A 16,909-nucleotide genomic window follows, 5' to 3' on the forward strand; every position below is an offset into this window, starting at 1 on the left:
TGTTCATTTGTTTCCAACTTATTTAAGTGAAAAGATTCTTCCTCTTCCTTTTCTGGTATTTCAGATAAGCAGTGTCCATCTGTCATTTTAAGAGTTCATGGAGTTTCCATCTGGCTTGGTTTGGTTAATAAAACAAGTAACCGATTTGCCTGATTACTTTCTTTAATTACAAACTCTTTTTCTGTTGTTCTTACTTATAATTTTGCTTCTCTTGTGAGTTTCTTCTTCAGAGTCAAGTTTAAGTTAATAACTTTTTTCAGCCATAAAACATACCCTTACGAGTTACTGAAGTACAGAAAATTTGTTTTATGTTTTTCCTTAGTGTTGATTGTGTCCTTAAGTGATGATGCAAAGGTGATTAGTGGGGAGCTTAATAATTTAAGATGTTCTTTAATTTCTTTCTTCCTTCTGAAGAGTGAATTGGATGTTCCTTTTAAAGTCAAGGCTGGCCAAATTGGTAAGTACTTCACTCTTCATTTGAATTATTCTTAGTCCTTTTAGTTTTTTTTTCATTTTACCTGTTCCTTAACATCTTTTTTAGCTTGAACAAAAAGTAAGAGGTTTTTGGCTAATGTTGATTACAGCTTTTGGAGTTCTGCACTTAACATACACTATACCTAATATATACGTTCTTCACAGTTTTTGACCAAAGAGTAGAAAATTACCTTCTAAAGTGGAAGGACGTTTGAACTGCAATGATATGTTTTAGGCTTTGGTTCCACCACACAAAGTATATCTTCATTTTCAAAACTGATACGCAAATTTTGTGTGATTTTTCTTTATATATGAAAGTAGTGTAATTTGCAAACTCTAGTAAATAAAATTTAAGTGTAGCTTCTTTCCCTCATGTTTGTTCCACTATTTCACTTGATATATTGTGCAGCAATGTAGTGTGGAGGATGTGTTTTGATAAGTAGAAAGTCTTTCTTTGAAGGCTAACTCTCTACACTAAGGTCATCCATAACTAAGCATGCATATTTGTTGGAGAAATTTTTCAATAGGAAGTTTAATATATCAAATCCTTTCAACTAGTCCATACTACCTGATTTCTACTTAAAAAAAAGAAAAAATATATAAATTACAGCCCTAGATGACTTACTCTTACTTTAGAATTTTCACTTATGTCACCACTCTTCCTCCCATCCCTTTGGCCCTACTACTTCACTGCATCACTTTCCTTCTTCATTATTTTGTATTCAGGGAAGGCTTTGCCTTTTGCCGTTTCAGCCTCTCTAAGTAATTGCTTGAATACTTCTGTGAGTCCACATTATATCATTGTACATGTGGTCCTTTTCTACAGATTTTAAAATTTTAATACAAATTTTCATGTTTTTTTCCTCTTGAAGCAGGAAACACTTCCTTAGGCTGAAGTATCCCTAGGGCACACATTATTATTTTTTTGTCTGTCTGTTACACAGAGCCCTGTGGTTTGTCAGGTGGTGACGTTTAGCAGTGTTCTGGAAGTGTTGTTGCAGCCCTCCATGCTTAATTGAAATCCTAGAGTGAAGTTAAAGCCGTTCATTCACTCTTCGACCTTTGAGATATATGACTATGGGAGAGGCAAGGGTGAATGTGATATCTTTGTCCTCAGGGAAGTTGTAGAGACCTAAAATGAGGACATAATATTGAAATCTCATTCCCAGATTATTGGGTGAGTTGTATTTGACTTAAGAGCTTTTACATTATTCATTATATTATTACAACTAGATGTGTATTTTGGAAGACGTTTTCTAGTGGTTCAAAATATATTCTTTTTGCTTTTAAAGTATTAGAATTTAATGGCTATCTTCAGGGCTACTCACTGAGTTGTAAGAGACCCTTTACATGTAAGGATGCAAAGCATATTTCCTTTATACTTTTCCTATTTGGGGGTTTATGGGGCATTTATATTAGTTACTAAGTTTCTGTTAGGTTAAAATATTACACCTAACCTGTAGAGTTAGTGTGGCTAAGTATGCTCAAGGATGTTTTGGTTTTCTAAGAGCTAGACATATTTGTGGGTACTCCTTTTACTAAAAATTGAAAAAAATTTCCTGACTTGTAAAAGGAAAGTGATAGTATAACTAACTGGATTCCAGTGGAGTTCAGAATAATGAAGGATGGGAGGATAATGGGTTAGGGTAAATGGAGAGAAGAGGAAGCTTTGAGACTAGACAGTCTCCTTTTGGTATCCTGAAGGGGCATTTCCCACTTTTTCAGTCTCATGCTCACCAAGAAGGCAATCAAATCAGATTTTTAGAAGTTTATGAGATAGTTACAAGTATAACACCATCTATTATAAATAAAAGTGGCACTCACTCTAAAATCAGGAGACTCAGAAATGACCTAGAAGTGTACTGGCATTACTTTTAGGCTCCTCTGAAGTGGGAACCATTTAAGAAACTCAGCAGGTTTGTAAGCTGAAGTAAAATAAAAATTTAGATGGAGAAATAATTTGAGATTTTAACCTTGGGAAGAGATTCCTAGCTAAAACTCGCTTGCCTCCCTAGCCATCCAGGTGAATCAGATTATCCTCCCTTACGTCGCGTTATTGTGTAAGTAGTTTAGTCCTTCACGTAATAGCGAGATTTAGTTAAGAGTCTTGATCAGCAGAACTGAGAGAGCGATAGCTTTTATATAGTCATTATTTTTTTAATTGTGATGAGAGAAGGGATTTTATTTTGGAACATGGAAAACCTTGGGGGTAGAAAAGATTTGAATAGAATTGCTCCTATACAGTTGAGGGCAGAATGGGACATTGACTGCCTGGAGACTAGAGATTGGGAGAAAAATAAAGAAATAAATGTGGAAAGATACCAAAGACAGATTTTGCCCATTTCAAAATTTAGCTGAGAATATGCCCTTTTTGTCTGTTCTCTCCTGCTTTGTGTAGCCTTTTCCTATAAAACTCCAGACTTGGCTTAGTGACACTTAGGGTCATAGTTCATCTCTATTATGAGGGAAACAGTTTCTGCAGTCAAGTCTCTGAAGGACCTGGTGTTCATACCGTTGTTTCTGAGAGGGAAGATGTGTTCTGCCTTTCATATGCTTTAGAAGCAGATACTTGGAATATAACTGTTCTGACCGGCCTGTAACTCATAATACTAATCATAAAACGATAGGTTTTGTCTTTTGGGTTGGCCTCTTCCAGTTGTAGCATCTTGGTATACTGTCAAAGTTCTGTTCCGCTGGTCTTCTCTGTGTTACTGCTTCTTCCTGGGATCTTGTACAGACATTATTTTCCACCGATGCTGTAGAGGTGTAGTTGTAGGTGTGGATAGAATACATGCATGTTATTCAGACCATCAGCTGTTAGGTGACGTGTACCAGTCTGGTTCCACTGGTGACTTGGGTGGATTTAAGCAGTTGATTTAACCTCTCGGAGACTGAGTTTCCTTTTTTTTTTTTTTTCCTTTCAAAATTGAAGTAATAATTGCCTTGTTCTTCTTACAGTTTGGGAATATTAAATGAAATAAGAGTTACCAAAAACTTTAAAAATATGAAGCACAGTGTGAATAGTCACTTGTAATAGTAATATAATGTGGAAAAGATTGTTTAAATTGTGTTGGGGTTTTTCTTTTTTTGAGTGTTGTACATACCCTATGTGTGAAGGGTTTTTTATATTTTTTCTCTTAATGGAAGGTGAGAAGTGTGTATGTTCCTGAGCTTTCCCAATAAGAGGGTTGAAATTATGTTTCTTTAGATAAATTAACTTTGAAGATTCCTTGGAAGAACCTTTACGGAGAAGCTGTTGTTGCAACCCTAGAGGGACTGTACCTGCTTGTTGTTCCTGGAGCAAGTATGTTGTTTTAGGTTGTAACCACTCAATAATACCATAGTAAAATTAAATTGTTTCCTAGGTTAAGTATTTTAATATGTTTAGTAAAATAGAAGATAATTTAAATAAACTAATCATATCCATGTATGTACACATATTCATGTATTTCACACATATACATATATATTGCCACATTTGTATATAAATTATTTTTATATTATTGTTGGAAAGAATAATTTCAACCACTTATGAAATTTATTCTGTTTTCTATGAATAGTTATTTTGCAACTAAGGCTTCCTATTCAGTTGAGATACATTAGACAGATTTTCTGTTGGGAATAAGTTTTAAAAAATGTACTGTTAATCTGCAGATTGGAAACATTTTTTTCCCCATTTTGTTTCTGATTTTGAGTGAATACTCTTTCAAAAATGTGTGTAAAATAAGTAATTTTTTTCATTATAAAGTATTTTAATTTTTTTATATTTTAATTTGTAATGACTTTTAAAGCAATGATGTTTATTTAAGTAATGTCTTTCATTATTAATGTTTTTTCACTTTGAGAACAATATAATGTTAAGAAAAGCTTGGATATTTTAGGGAAAAATTACTTACATGTTCTCAACCATAAAAGAAACACAGTTTTTATTTTTATATTTTGTATACATACTTGAGTTGGTGCAGCATTTATTACATTATATATATATATATATAAAATATGGATCTGGCTTTTTCACTTACTATATGTATTTTTTGATCTGTTTCACAGTTTTCATGGTGATAGTGATAATTTTGAAAGGCTATATGATACTCCATTGTGAACTGCCTGCTGTTTTTTGCTGTTACAGTGAACATTATAAACTCTACCTTATAGATTTTCTTCTTACTCTTTTCTGTTATTTCCATAGGATACATGATTAGAAATGAGATTGCCAAATAAAAAGGATATATATGTATATATTTTATGATTGTTGACAGATATTCTTGAATTACTTATTGAAATTCTTTTTATCAATGTTACATTGATACCAGCTGCTGTTGGATGTTGCATGCTTTTCTGTAGTTACTTAAAATTTTACCACTGAGATATATAATAACTGGAAATTTTTTGATGTATTTTATGCCTTCCCTCTGTTCCTCCCGTGCACCCTTCTACTCACCCTTTTCCCCAGTTATCCTTTTTCCTGTCTTCTTTCTCTCTTTAATTCTTTTCCTTCCCTCCTTTTCCTTTTGATATAAGCTTTGTAAATAAATAGAAATCATTTATGTTTAAACGTTTTGTAAAACTAATCTAAAGAATATAAATGTTTTTTGACTCACAAAAAAATGACAAATTACCCCCCCACACAATATTATGAGGCTGAACTTTTCTTATATATTTATTTATTAATTGCCTTTATGTGTGAATTAACTATGTATTTCTAGGTATTAAATATGATGCTGAGAAGGAAGAAAAATCCTTGCAAGATATTAAGCAGAAAGAGCTATCCCGAATTGAAGAAGCCCTTCAAAAAGCAGCAGAGAAAGGTAAAACAAGTTTATGTTTTAGATAAATATATGTGTATCTATGTTTTAGATATGTTTAATGCACCGCAAAGAGGATTCTTTCTTAGGCCTTCATAAGCTGTCGTTCCAAAGAAGAATCTTTTAAAATCGTGTCTCACAATACCGATTGTGAAGATTTTAATGACTCACACTTGGGAATCACTGCCTTTGTGACTGTTTTATCTCACTGCCAGTTTAATTTTCCTACTTTTCCTAACTTGTCATTTTTACTATGCTACTTTATGGAGACTTCCCAAATTCTTTGAGTTCTTGCAGGCCTGTTTATTTTTGCCAAAGGTTACTGGTTTCTTTGTCTGCATTTTCACCTGTATTCTTGGAAGATAGTAAGGTTCAGTATATTAATATAGTGAAATAATGTTTAGAGGAATTGGTACATAATTCTATTCCTAGCCATATCTCTTTATATTATATAGGGTATTTTAAAAGCTTGATTCTTCAGACTTCAACATCTTAACATCTTGCCTTAAGTTTTAATGTTTTGTTTGTATCTAAAAATAAATCTGGTGACTATTTTGCTTTGGTTTATGGAGCAAGATGAGCTGAAGGAGCTTGCCAAACCTCCAGTCTGTTTTTCAAGTCAGATCATACCCTGATCACTGAGTGGGGTATGAGAGCATTTTACATCATTTTTGTGTCATTAAGTGGCATATTTATGATGAAAGTAGATGGTACCAGAAATGCTCAGGCATTTCTCTTTGGTCTATCTTAAAATATATGGCAAATGTTGAGTTAGAAATGACAGAAATTGCATTTAGATATAATAATATTTCTTTTCCTATCTTAAGCTGCTGATATTTAATTAAATCAGTGAGAAATCTCTCTTAAAAAATAACTTGCTCATTAAAATTTTTTATCAATGATTCTAATTCTTTTTGCCCTTAGTGTTCTCTTACACAGGATTATTCTTTTATGGAAAAGTACTGAAATACTTAGAATACAGAGGCTGTCATGATGGTAGAAAGTTAAAAACCTAAACTTTTTTTTTCCTTTCTCTTTTCATACTTAACCATATCTTGTGTTTTGGCTGAAGCTTAAGGATCTGTATTTCTATAAAAACAGCTTTCTTCATTTCCATTACTTTTATGTGCCAAATAAAGCAAGGCACATAAAATATTTTGACTGCATGTAAGCATTTTTTCTAGTTCCTGTGAATATGGAGCTTTTCTTCATATAACGTTATTCATATAAAAGCCTTCAGCTGCCTTCTGGTTCACAATTATTAATTAAGTTTTGAGTTGATTACCATACTTTATTTTTCATACTTTTTTTTTTTACTTATTTCTTGATTTTAAAAGCACAAAAACACCACTGTGTGTGTATAGAGACTCGAAATAAGGAGAGAAAGTGATTCGACTACAAGCAGCAGATGATAAAAGTGAAGTTAGAATCCTCAGACTGATCTGCTTTTAAAAAGTACTTTTACTTAATTTGTTTCATTTGTTAAAATAGAGTGCTGCCCACTATTATGTGGGAAAAAAGGAAAATCAAAATACAACTTTAAGTTCATTTCTAGAGCATTTTCTTAACTGTAAAAATTAACTTCTTGATATTTTTCTTCTTTTATTTCATTGTAGTGAATTTATTTTCCTGGAAGGACTATTGTAAAGGGTAATATTAAATTCCTAGTGAGTCCAAGAGTTTCAAATGTTATACAGATTCTGTATTTCACAGTGTTGATTTGATCAAAACCTCTAACGTTTTAGAGTTAACATTAACTGTGAAATCAAATAGTTTTCCCAAAAAGACTTATGATGAAAAATGTCAGTTTTCTGTTCCACTCTTCTCTGCCCTTTAGACCGACTCCCTAGAGGGAACCATTGTTCTAGAAATACTAACATTCTGTGGTTATCTTATTTATTAATGTTTACCTCCCCTACCATCTTTTTTTTCGCCCTAAATTCTCCTTTCTATCTTACACTATGGTTATACCACAAGTTTTGACCAATTATGAGTCAAAATTTACATTGCTATGACAATATAATTATTGTTCACTGCAGAGATCAAATAATGTACTGTGATTATATTTCCTTTGTTATGCCGCTTTTTGTTTTTCTTGAATTTGTAAATGCTTCTTTTCTATTTGCCTGGTTTTCAAGGTAAATTTACCTTTAATTCTTTTCCCATACTACATGAAATCTATCTGTCATGTGACTATCAGTGTTATTTTCCAATTGCCCAAACCCATCTATTGGTCCTCTCCCCTTTTCTCTTGGAGATCTTCCTCTGAACTGGTGGTGGTTTTTTTTTTTGTTTTTTTTTTTAAGTTCTGCTACGTAATTGTCATCCTGGAACTTGTTATGATTGCTCTTCTGTTTTTAATTCATTGAGTCCCTAGCCTTTTGTTTTTTTGTTAGTTTATTCCTTTGTTTTGCTGGAGCATTTCTAATAGCTTTTATGAAAGGATGCACTAGAAATAATTTTTAAAAAAGTCCTTTCAAGTCTGAAAGTCTTTGTAACTTACTTCCACACTTGTTTGATTTGGCTGGGAATAAAATGCTGCATTTAACATTAGAATTTTGAAGGCAAAATCTTCTAGCTTCCAGATAGTTTTGAGAAGTCTAATGCCAGTCTGCTCAACACATTGTTGGAAACACAAAAATTAGAAAATTCCTGGAGCCTACTGTATCAAAGACCTCGTGTATAATAGTAAACAGGATAAAGCGTTGAGTCTCATCCAAGAGGTACTGATGAAGTGTTAAGGGATTTCATAATGGGCATATCATGTTCTGCCAGAGATCAGGGCAGACACTGTGAAGGTACATATTTCAGCTGAGTGTAAAGGATGAGTATGCAGAAAAGAGAGAGCGTTCTAGGTCCTCTGCGACGGTGAGATGGAAAAGTACAGAGCATGTGTGGGGAACAGCTAAGAATTTGGGAGTTTGATGGTGTAGTTGGACGGGAGTTGGAAAGCTAAGTTGAGGTCAGTTTTAAGAGACTTGAATGCCGTGATGATGATGGCAAAGATAACAGCTGGTACTTACTTAGAGTTTACTCTTTGCCAATCACTCTTCAAAATGCTTTGTATGAACTGACTCATTTAATAGTCATAATTCTATGATATAAGGGCTTTTATTGTTCTCATTTTGTAGCTGAGAAAACTGGAAGTTAAATAACTTGTTCTTGGTTATGCAGCTAGAAAATAATAAAGCTGGAATTTGAACCCAGTCTGGCTCCAGATCCTACATTCTCGACTCTGTGTTATAATGGACTTTAATTGGTAGCCACTGAGAGAGTCAGTAAGTTTTACTTTTTCTTTAAAAATCCAGGGAGTGATGTGCCCACAGCTGTGTTTTAGGAAGGTTAAGCTCGTGGTGATGTCTAGGCTCGATTTAGGGAGAGAAATGGAAGATGGTACTCCCTAACCATCAACAAGAGTGGATAGGAAGGATTCAGTGTGTCTTGAAGGGAACATCACAGTAAAGTACGATGAATTCATTTCAGCTGACTCTAAGATTAGTGTAAATATCACAGCAATATTTCGTCCTGAAAATGGGCAAAATGGTGGGCAAAAGGGAACCAAAACAGCAGACTTTTGCTCTGTTTGAAAATATGTCAGTCAATGAGACATTAGCTGTAATTGGTATTTGTTTTTCTTAATTTGAAATTATTAATTGTTATAATTTTAATTATTAAGAATTTTATTTGAATGTTATGAAAACAAAGTTTGTTGAAGGAAGTGAAAATGGTGTCACTGAGAATATTTCCTTAGAAATAAGTTGTTTTGGTGTTACTGGATTATACTTGTTCTGTTACATGATTCTGATTCTTTCAATTGAGTTTAGACATATTTTGCATGTGAAATTAAAGGTGTCTTTTAAATGCTTTGCATTTTGATTATTGCTGCCATGCGGATGCAGGCACACATTCAGGAGAGTTCATCTATGGCTTGGAAACCTTTGTTTATAAGGACATCAAGCCTGGTGGGTATGCATGGTTAATTATATTCAGCTCTATGCAAAATTATATTCTTATCCATGCTTGTGCTTTTCATGGAGTTCACATGATGACGTGTCATCCTTTTAGAAAATATGGAAATGTAATTCATCTTTTCCCCCTTTACCGTCATTTCCCTTTCCCTACCTTCTCCAGCCGTTTATTCATTCCCCGAATACTTTGATGCCTTCTTCTGGCAAGCACCATGCTGGGTGCTGAGTGTTCATGGGGTGAAACAGACATGATCCACAGCCCTTCTGAAGTTTAATTTATAATAACACTCAAATCCCAGCTGCCTTTCTGACTTCAGTTCTGTTGAATAGTAGTTTCTCAGTTAAGCGATTCCTCTCCTATAGCAGTGGTTTTCAAACTTGTAAAAAGCAATAAAATGGAACCTTTTTTTTTGAGACATACTTTATTTTAGAACCTTGATAAGGGATGTTTCTCTGACGTTCTTCTCATAGCCTCCCTGATTTACTTCATCCCTGTAGTAGCTTTGGAGGCCCCTGTAGACGACTGTCCAGTACAGCATATTGAAATTTGAGGCTTCCCAAAAAGCAAATTTGAAGGCTGGCTGCTTTAGGACTTATAATAGGATTCTTTTGTATCCTAGGAAGTTTACCAGGCACATTAATAATTTCTAATATTTTAAACAGTAATTTGATTTATTTAACTATTTTCTATAACTTTTCAGGAATTTGTTATATTAATTCAGTCACACTTAAAATTTGTTTTGATTAGATAGCAAGTGGGGTCTCTAACTCAAAGTATAAACAATTAGCGTATGATAGAATCACTTCTGTTGTTAGTAGGTTCTTTAATATTTAGATTCATTATGACAAAAGAAGAATAATTTGCATGACAAATTTCACAGCATTGAATAAAATTGAAAGACAGTTCTCTTTGAACAAATGTGCCCTTTTAGTAAGTGTGGCTGACTGCTAATTTGTCTTACAGTTCCTTTGTTTAATATAAAACGTAGCATGGGAATACTCATGGCTCACTGTCCAATTTTGTAGGTTGTAATTGAACCAGCTTTGTGTAGTCTGCCAGGGGAAGTGCTTTCTGATCCTCCTGGGAGCCACCTGCCTCCAGGATACAAATGAGTTCCATTGGCCTATTCAAATATGAAACAAAACCATAGGGCAGCATTGCCCCCCCACCAAAAAAAACCAAACTCAAACAGACAGAGCTCACTGTAAAGTAAAACCTCACTGATTGACAGTTTTCTTTTATTCCAAAAAGGTGTGTTAGCCTGGATTAAAAACAAAAAACAAACAAACAAAAACACTAGGCCTAGAATTTGATGATTCTGAAATGAGAATAGTTAATTTTGTTGATGATATGTTTATTTATTTAGCCAGGACTTAATGGGTACTTTATAATCCTTTCTTTTTTTGTTTCTGAGTGTATATTCCTTCCTCATTAAAAAAAAAATTAATTTTTAGAGCAGTGGTTCTCAAAACGTCAAAACTATTTTCATATTAATCCCAAGACATTATCTGATTTTTCACTGTGTTGAAATTGGTGCTGATGGTACAAAGCAGTGTTGTGTAAAATTTCTGGCTGCTTTAGCATGAATCAAGGCAGTGGCACCAAACAGTACTACTAGTAGCCATTGTATTGTTCACTGCCAGTCACTCACGGTAAGAAACAAAGTGAAATGAAAGGAGCACTGATTTTGCTTGAGTGTCTTTGATGAAATAGAAAATTTTAGTTTTAGTAAACTTTAGCTCCTGAGTAGATGAGTCTTTGATGTTTTGTGGCAAAAGAGCAAGCATACGTAAGATACTTCTGCAGACCGAAGTACGATAATTGTCTCAAGGAAAGAACACTTGCACGGTTGTTTGAGTTGTCAGCAGAACTAGTCACTTTTTTCATGGAAAATGGTTTTACTTGGAAGAATGGCTGACAGACTGTCATTTGTAGACATTCAACAAAACAACTTTAAGGAACAATAACTGACAATGTTTGTTGCCAGCAATAATATTTGAGCTTTTGAACAAAATTAGGATTTTGGAAAACTACTATTTGCAAACTTGAACTTGACAGCTTCCCATACTTAAAGACTTTTCTGATGAGATTTGTGGTAGTATTAACAATATGATTTTTGGTATTAAATAATAAAGTGACTCAGCATTTGTAAGATCTGCATAATTCAATGAAGCAATATTTCTATATTGCTAATGTATGGTAAAAAGTTATGAATGTATAAAAGGTCCATTTAAAGTGCAAGGTAGACTGATTTTAATTCAGACGAAAAATTCGTTGATAGAGTCTCAGATTCCAGGGTGAAACTTCATGAAACTACCACTTGAGGTGGGGAGGGTGTAGCTCAGTGGTAGAGTGAGTGTTTAGTATGCATGAGGTCCTGGATTCAATCCCCAGTACCTCTGTTTAAAAAAAAAAAATCTAAATACCTCCCCAAAACAAACAATCAAACAAAAACAAAGAAACTACCACTTGCTGAGTTTGAGTGTAATGTCCATAATTAAATGAAGAGGCCATGAAAATGTTCTTCCCTTTTCCTGTTACATATCTTTAGTTAGGTCAGATTTTCTTCACATCATTCCGTTTAAACTGCATATCCCAAAAGAGCAAAGGCAGAAGCGGATATGTGGATCCAGCAGACTTCTACTAAGTCAGACATTAAAGAGATTTGTAAGATTCTAAAACCAGGCCACTTCTCTCACTGCAACTTTTTTCTTGGAATAAATACATGTTAGCTATGCTATCACGTAGCGGGTTTTTTTTAATGAGTTAATAAATGTTAAAAAGTTTTTAAGTGTTGATTTCCAATATGGTAAATATCAACAGCCGCAACCCACACTAATAAAAAGTTCTTTAAGGTTCTCAAATTGTAAATGTGTTAAAGGGACCCTGAGACTAAAACAGTTGAGAACTGCTTTAGAGAATAACTGGAGATCATAAGTGTATTATCTATCAGATTAAATAGAAACTCTCTAAAGAAGTATATGCAGTACTCAGATTAAATTTTGAAACTATTTGGAAAAATTTAAACATGGTGCCTGTAACATGGAGACCAAAGACAGAACAAGGGGCTAGAACAAATGTGAAACCAGAAGGGTAATAGGAGGCCAGGTGAGAAGCGTGAGTTATGGTAAGCTCTAAACCCAGGCAGCTGAGCTTCTGTCTCTGAAAGGTGTTCTGCCTAAGCGAGTTGGCTTTCAGGGCCACTCTGGCTTTCGTAGTTGTTTCTTTTCAAACGATATTTCTTTGAGAACTTAGTATTTTTTTCAGTGTTTAATTTATAAATGGAGAAGACTCAGGGAACATCACTATGACAAGAACATCACAGTAATGGTAATAGCAAAGTCCAGATTTTGTTACATATTTATTAGTTTCTTTTTGAAACTTAGGGTTTTAGTCTTAGAATCCAGGATTTGATTCTTAGTTTTTGTACTGGCAGGACAATTTGCTCTAAAATACCAAGGAAGAACAAATTTGAAATTTCAAGCTAAATATTATGCATATTCTCTCAAAAATATATATAACATTGACTGAGTTTATGTATTTTATTATAATCTTCAGATGTAGACTTTTTTGATTCCTTTGAACAGATATGTATCATGCGCTTTGTGCCCAGGTGTTAGGATAATTCCTGTCCTAATGAAGACTCCTGCCTGATGACAAGACAGTTGTGCAGACACTTCAGATACAGTGTAGTCACTGCTTAATGGAAGTCTGTATAAGGTGCAGGGGTAGGTGGCCCTGGAGATGCCTGGAGGATTTGAAGGAGGCTTTACACAGTCAGTAGTGCTGGGCCTGAGTCTTGGAAGCCCCCTAGGCATTTGCCTGGTGAACAACTGAACAACTCAGGGAGAGCAACCCAAGTTCAGAAAATGACGCGTGTAGAGGCATTAGGCGTTAGAAAATCATGGCTTGTTTTGGAAAATATAAGTAATATTTCTGAAGTGTCCAGAGCAAGGATAAGTGGCAGGAGATACAACCAGACGGGGAAATAGGGGTCATATCATGAAAGGGCCTTTGTGTCACATAAACCCTGGCTCATTTTATCTATCAGGCTGCAAAGACCCTTTAAGAGAATTTTGAGCAGGGAACTAACAGGCTGTGAATAGTATTTTAGAAGATAAGAGTCTGGTAGCAGTATAGAAGGACGTTAGGTCGGAGGTAAGAGTGGAGGCTGGAGGCAGGGGAGACCATACAGAGGCTGCCCCCAAGAGCATGGACAGGAGCTGAGGTGCAGTAGGCAGTTGAATGTAAAGCTTTGTAAGTTGGATAAGATTAAGTGTGGGTTAATGAGTGAGTGAGGCAGTGCCAAATAACAGTGGATGAGGTTTTGAAGGAATTATTAAGCTAATTTCAGTGTACAGTTCCATGTACATTTTCTGCCCTTTTTGTATTCGTTATACCTTCATGTATTCATGAAAGGGTTCTGCTTGTGAGGTCTGTCATCCAGAGGAAGTCATCAGTCAGCATGCGGCCCATTCATTTCATTTGTGTTCCTACCACACATTTATCAACACCTTTTTCTGAAAGTTTCATATCCCATCATTATTACATTTCCAATATTTTGGTAACATTGAAATGAAAATTAAACTTTGTATTGTGAAAAGCCATAAATATTATAAAGGGCATTGTGTATAGATATTTTATCCAATTTTTGTATAATTACACCTGCTAAGTTATTTTCTAGATTCAAGGAAGTTATTCTAGACTAAAGAAGGTTTGTGAATTTCTGCTTGTATTGAAATAACAGGTCAGTTTAGAATAAAGGTGACTTGTACCAGAATTTGCTGTCAGGAAAAAGTCTCTTGTTTTCTTTACTGTCCTCTTGTCTGCTAACTTGAATTTTATCCTTTTCTCACTAAAATGCTTCCACTGAGAAGGACGTAAACGTAAAAAGCACAAAAAACATTTTAAGAAACATTTTAAAGGTCTTGATCGCTCAAAAGGTAGGTAAAAGTAGTTTTTACGCTGTGTGTTATTTGTACACGTTGCCGCTTGATTTCTGTCTTCAAAGGTAAAATGAGTATTAGATTACAATGTAACTTCAGAAATAAGTTTTAAATTAGAACTGAATATCAAAATCTAAAATGTAAAGTAAAACAAGGACACTAGTATAGGTTTTAATTTCCGTTCAGTAGTGCCTTGGCTGTCCTTTCGTCATTGTTTATGAGTGATGTGAGAATTTCAACTCTTGAGCTTGTATTTTGCTGTTCTTTATAGACAAACCGAAAGAAGCCAAAAAGGATACATTTTTGGAAAAATTGGCAACTCAAGTAATTAAAAATGTTCAAGTAAAAATCACAGACATTCACATTAAATATGAAGATGATGTAAGTAATTTAGTTTACTTGATTTAAGTTAGTAATAGTGTATTTTTCATTGAAGTATACTTGATATTCAATATTATGTAAGTTACAGGTGTACAATATAGTGATTCACAATTTTTAAAGGTTGTGCTCCATTTATAGTGATTATAAAGTGCTTACTGTTCTCCATGTTGTGCAGTATATCCGTGTAGCTTATTTTACACCTAATAGTTTGTACATCTTAATCCATTTGATTGCATATTAAATGAGAATGTTTTAGATATATCAGGTTAAATATATTAAGTTAATTTCACTTGTTCTTGCTTTCTTTATTGTGGCTACTAGAAATTACACATGAAGCTTGTCTTTTTTCTTGTTGAAATATAGTTGAGTTACAATATTAGGTTAGTTTCTGGTGTAAGAGCAAAGTGATTCAGTTTATACACACACGTACATATATATTCTTGTTCAGATTCTTTTCCAGTATAGGTTATTACCAGATACTGAATATTAGTCCCAGTGCTATCCAGTAGAATGTTGTTTATCTGTTTTATATATAGTAGTTTATATCTGCTAATCCCAAACTCCTGATTTATCCCTCCTCCACCCTTTCCCTTTGGTAACTGTAAATTTGTGTTCTATACCTGTGAGTTTGTTTCTGTTTTGTAAATAAGTTTTGTAAATAAGTTCATTTGTATCATCTTTTTTAGATTCCACATGTAAGTGATACCATATCATATTTGTCTTTCTCTGTCAGACTTACTTCACTATATGGTAATCTCTAGGTCCATACATGTTGCTGCAAATGGCATTATTTCATCCTTTTTATATGGCTCAGTAATATTCCATTGTATATACATCACATCTTCTTTATCCATTCATCTGCCAGTGGACATTTAGGTTACTTCCATGTCTTGGCTCTTGTAAATAGAGGTGCTAGGAGTATTGAGGTGCGTGTATCTTTTCAAATTAGAGTTTTCTCCATATATATGAGAATGGGATTGCTGGACCATATGATGACTCTTTTTAGTTTTTTAAGGAACCACCATACTGTTTGCCATAGTGGCTGCACCAATATACATTCCTACGGACAGTGTAGGAGATATCCCTTTTCTCCACACCCTCTCCAACATTTGTTATTTGTAGACTTTGTGATAATGTCCATTCTGACCAGTGTGAGGTGATACCTCATTGCAGTTTTGACTTGCAGTTTTTCTGATAATTAGCTATGTTGAACATCTTTTTAAGTGCCTATTGGCCATCTGTATATCTTCTGGAGAAATGTCTGTTTATGTCTTCTGCCCATTGTTTTTACTGGGTTGTTTGGATTTGTTTGCTATTGAGCTGTATAAGCTGTTTGTATATTTTGGAAATTAAGCCCTTGTCGTTTGCATTGTTTGCAAATATTTTCTCCCATTCTGTAGGTAGTCATTTTGTTTTGTTTATGGTTTCCTTTGCTGGGCTTATAAGTGTGATTAGGCCCCATTTGTTTGGTTTTGCTTTTATTTCTTTTGCCTTGGGAGACTGACTTATGAAAACATTGCTGCGATTTATGTCAGAGAGTGTTTTGCCTATGTTCTCCTCTGGGAATTTTATGGTGTCATGTCTTATATTTACGTCTTTAAGCCATTTTGAGTTCATTTTTGTGTATGGTGTGAGGAGGTGTTCTAATAACTTCATTGATTTACTTGTGGCTGTATGACATTAATTCTTGATTTGCCTGTACATGGATTATCTATACCCAACTTTAAATCCAAGATTGATTTTTTTTCTGATAAATACACTACGATATCTCCTTTCTTGTGTTAGACTTTTTTCATCTGGTATTAATGTGTGTAAATATATTATAAAACCACCACATGTTTCTTTGTAAAGCTAATTTAAGAGATTTTTGGATTATCCTTTATTATTTATTTTGAATTGTGTTTAATGCCAAGACTTAGACTAATATAACTTTAAGAGACTAATTATTTTTATACTGACAAAAAAATTAGTTCCCAGAGGTGATGAAGTTATCAGTTATAATAGTGGTTGGTGGGGAGGGGACTAAAATCCAGGTCACTGGCTCCTGGTCTCATTCCCTGTACATTCTACCAAGTTGGATTCAACACCCACAGCTACACACATGTATATTCACACACGTGTGCAGCAATATTTAGAAACCACACTTCACTTATAACTAAGAGTTTGACATTAGTTAATTAAGAACAATTTTGCTGATTAATTTTAGTTAAAATGTAACAAATATTTTGAACTTAATATGCTTTGCTTTGTTTTAAAGTTTGAGACATACATGAGAAGCCTTGAATTTTTTCATTTACCTAACAAATTGGAAATGCTTTTTATCTTTTGCAAAAT

General features: G+C 34.0%; 1 protein-coding gene across 6 annotated transcripts in view; it reads left to right on the forward strand.

The window, feature by feature from the left end:
• VPS13C (vacuolar protein sorting 13 homolog C) overlaps positions 1–16,909 on the forward strand; it is a 157,441-nt gene that overhangs the window by 13,590 nt on the left and 126,942 nt on the right. For 3 of the 6 annotated variants that reach the window (XR_010380837.1, XM_031452951.2, XM_031452953.2), the window contains exons 3-8: positions 415–457; positions 3,683–3,778; positions 5,181–5,282; positions 9,179–9,241; positions 14,126–14,191; positions 14,466–14,575. Coding sequence is in view for 5 of the 6 variants with exons in the window: in XM_031452951.2 (XP_031308811.2) it covers positions 415–457; positions 3,683–3,778; positions 5,181–5,282; positions 9,179–9,241; positions 14,126–14,191; positions 14,466–14,575 (480 nt within the window). In the remaining variant the exon portion in view is untranslated. The remainder of the gene's footprint in view (positions 1–414; positions 458–3,682; positions 3,779–5,180; positions 5,283–9,178; positions 9,242–14,125; positions 14,192–14,465; positions 14,576–16,909) is intronic. The other 3 variants (XM_031452954.2, XM_031452952.2, XM_064485545.1) reach the window with 2 other exon arrangements.

Source organism: Camelus dromedarius, chromosome 5 (genome assembly GCF_036321535.1).
Source record: "Camelus dromedarius isolate mCamDro1 chromosome 5, mCamDro1.pat, whole genome shotgun sequence".
In the NCBI taxonomy this organism is placed as follows: domain Eukaryota; kingdom Metazoa; phylum Chordata; class Mammalia; order Artiodactyla; family Camelidae; genus Camelus; species Camelus dromedarius.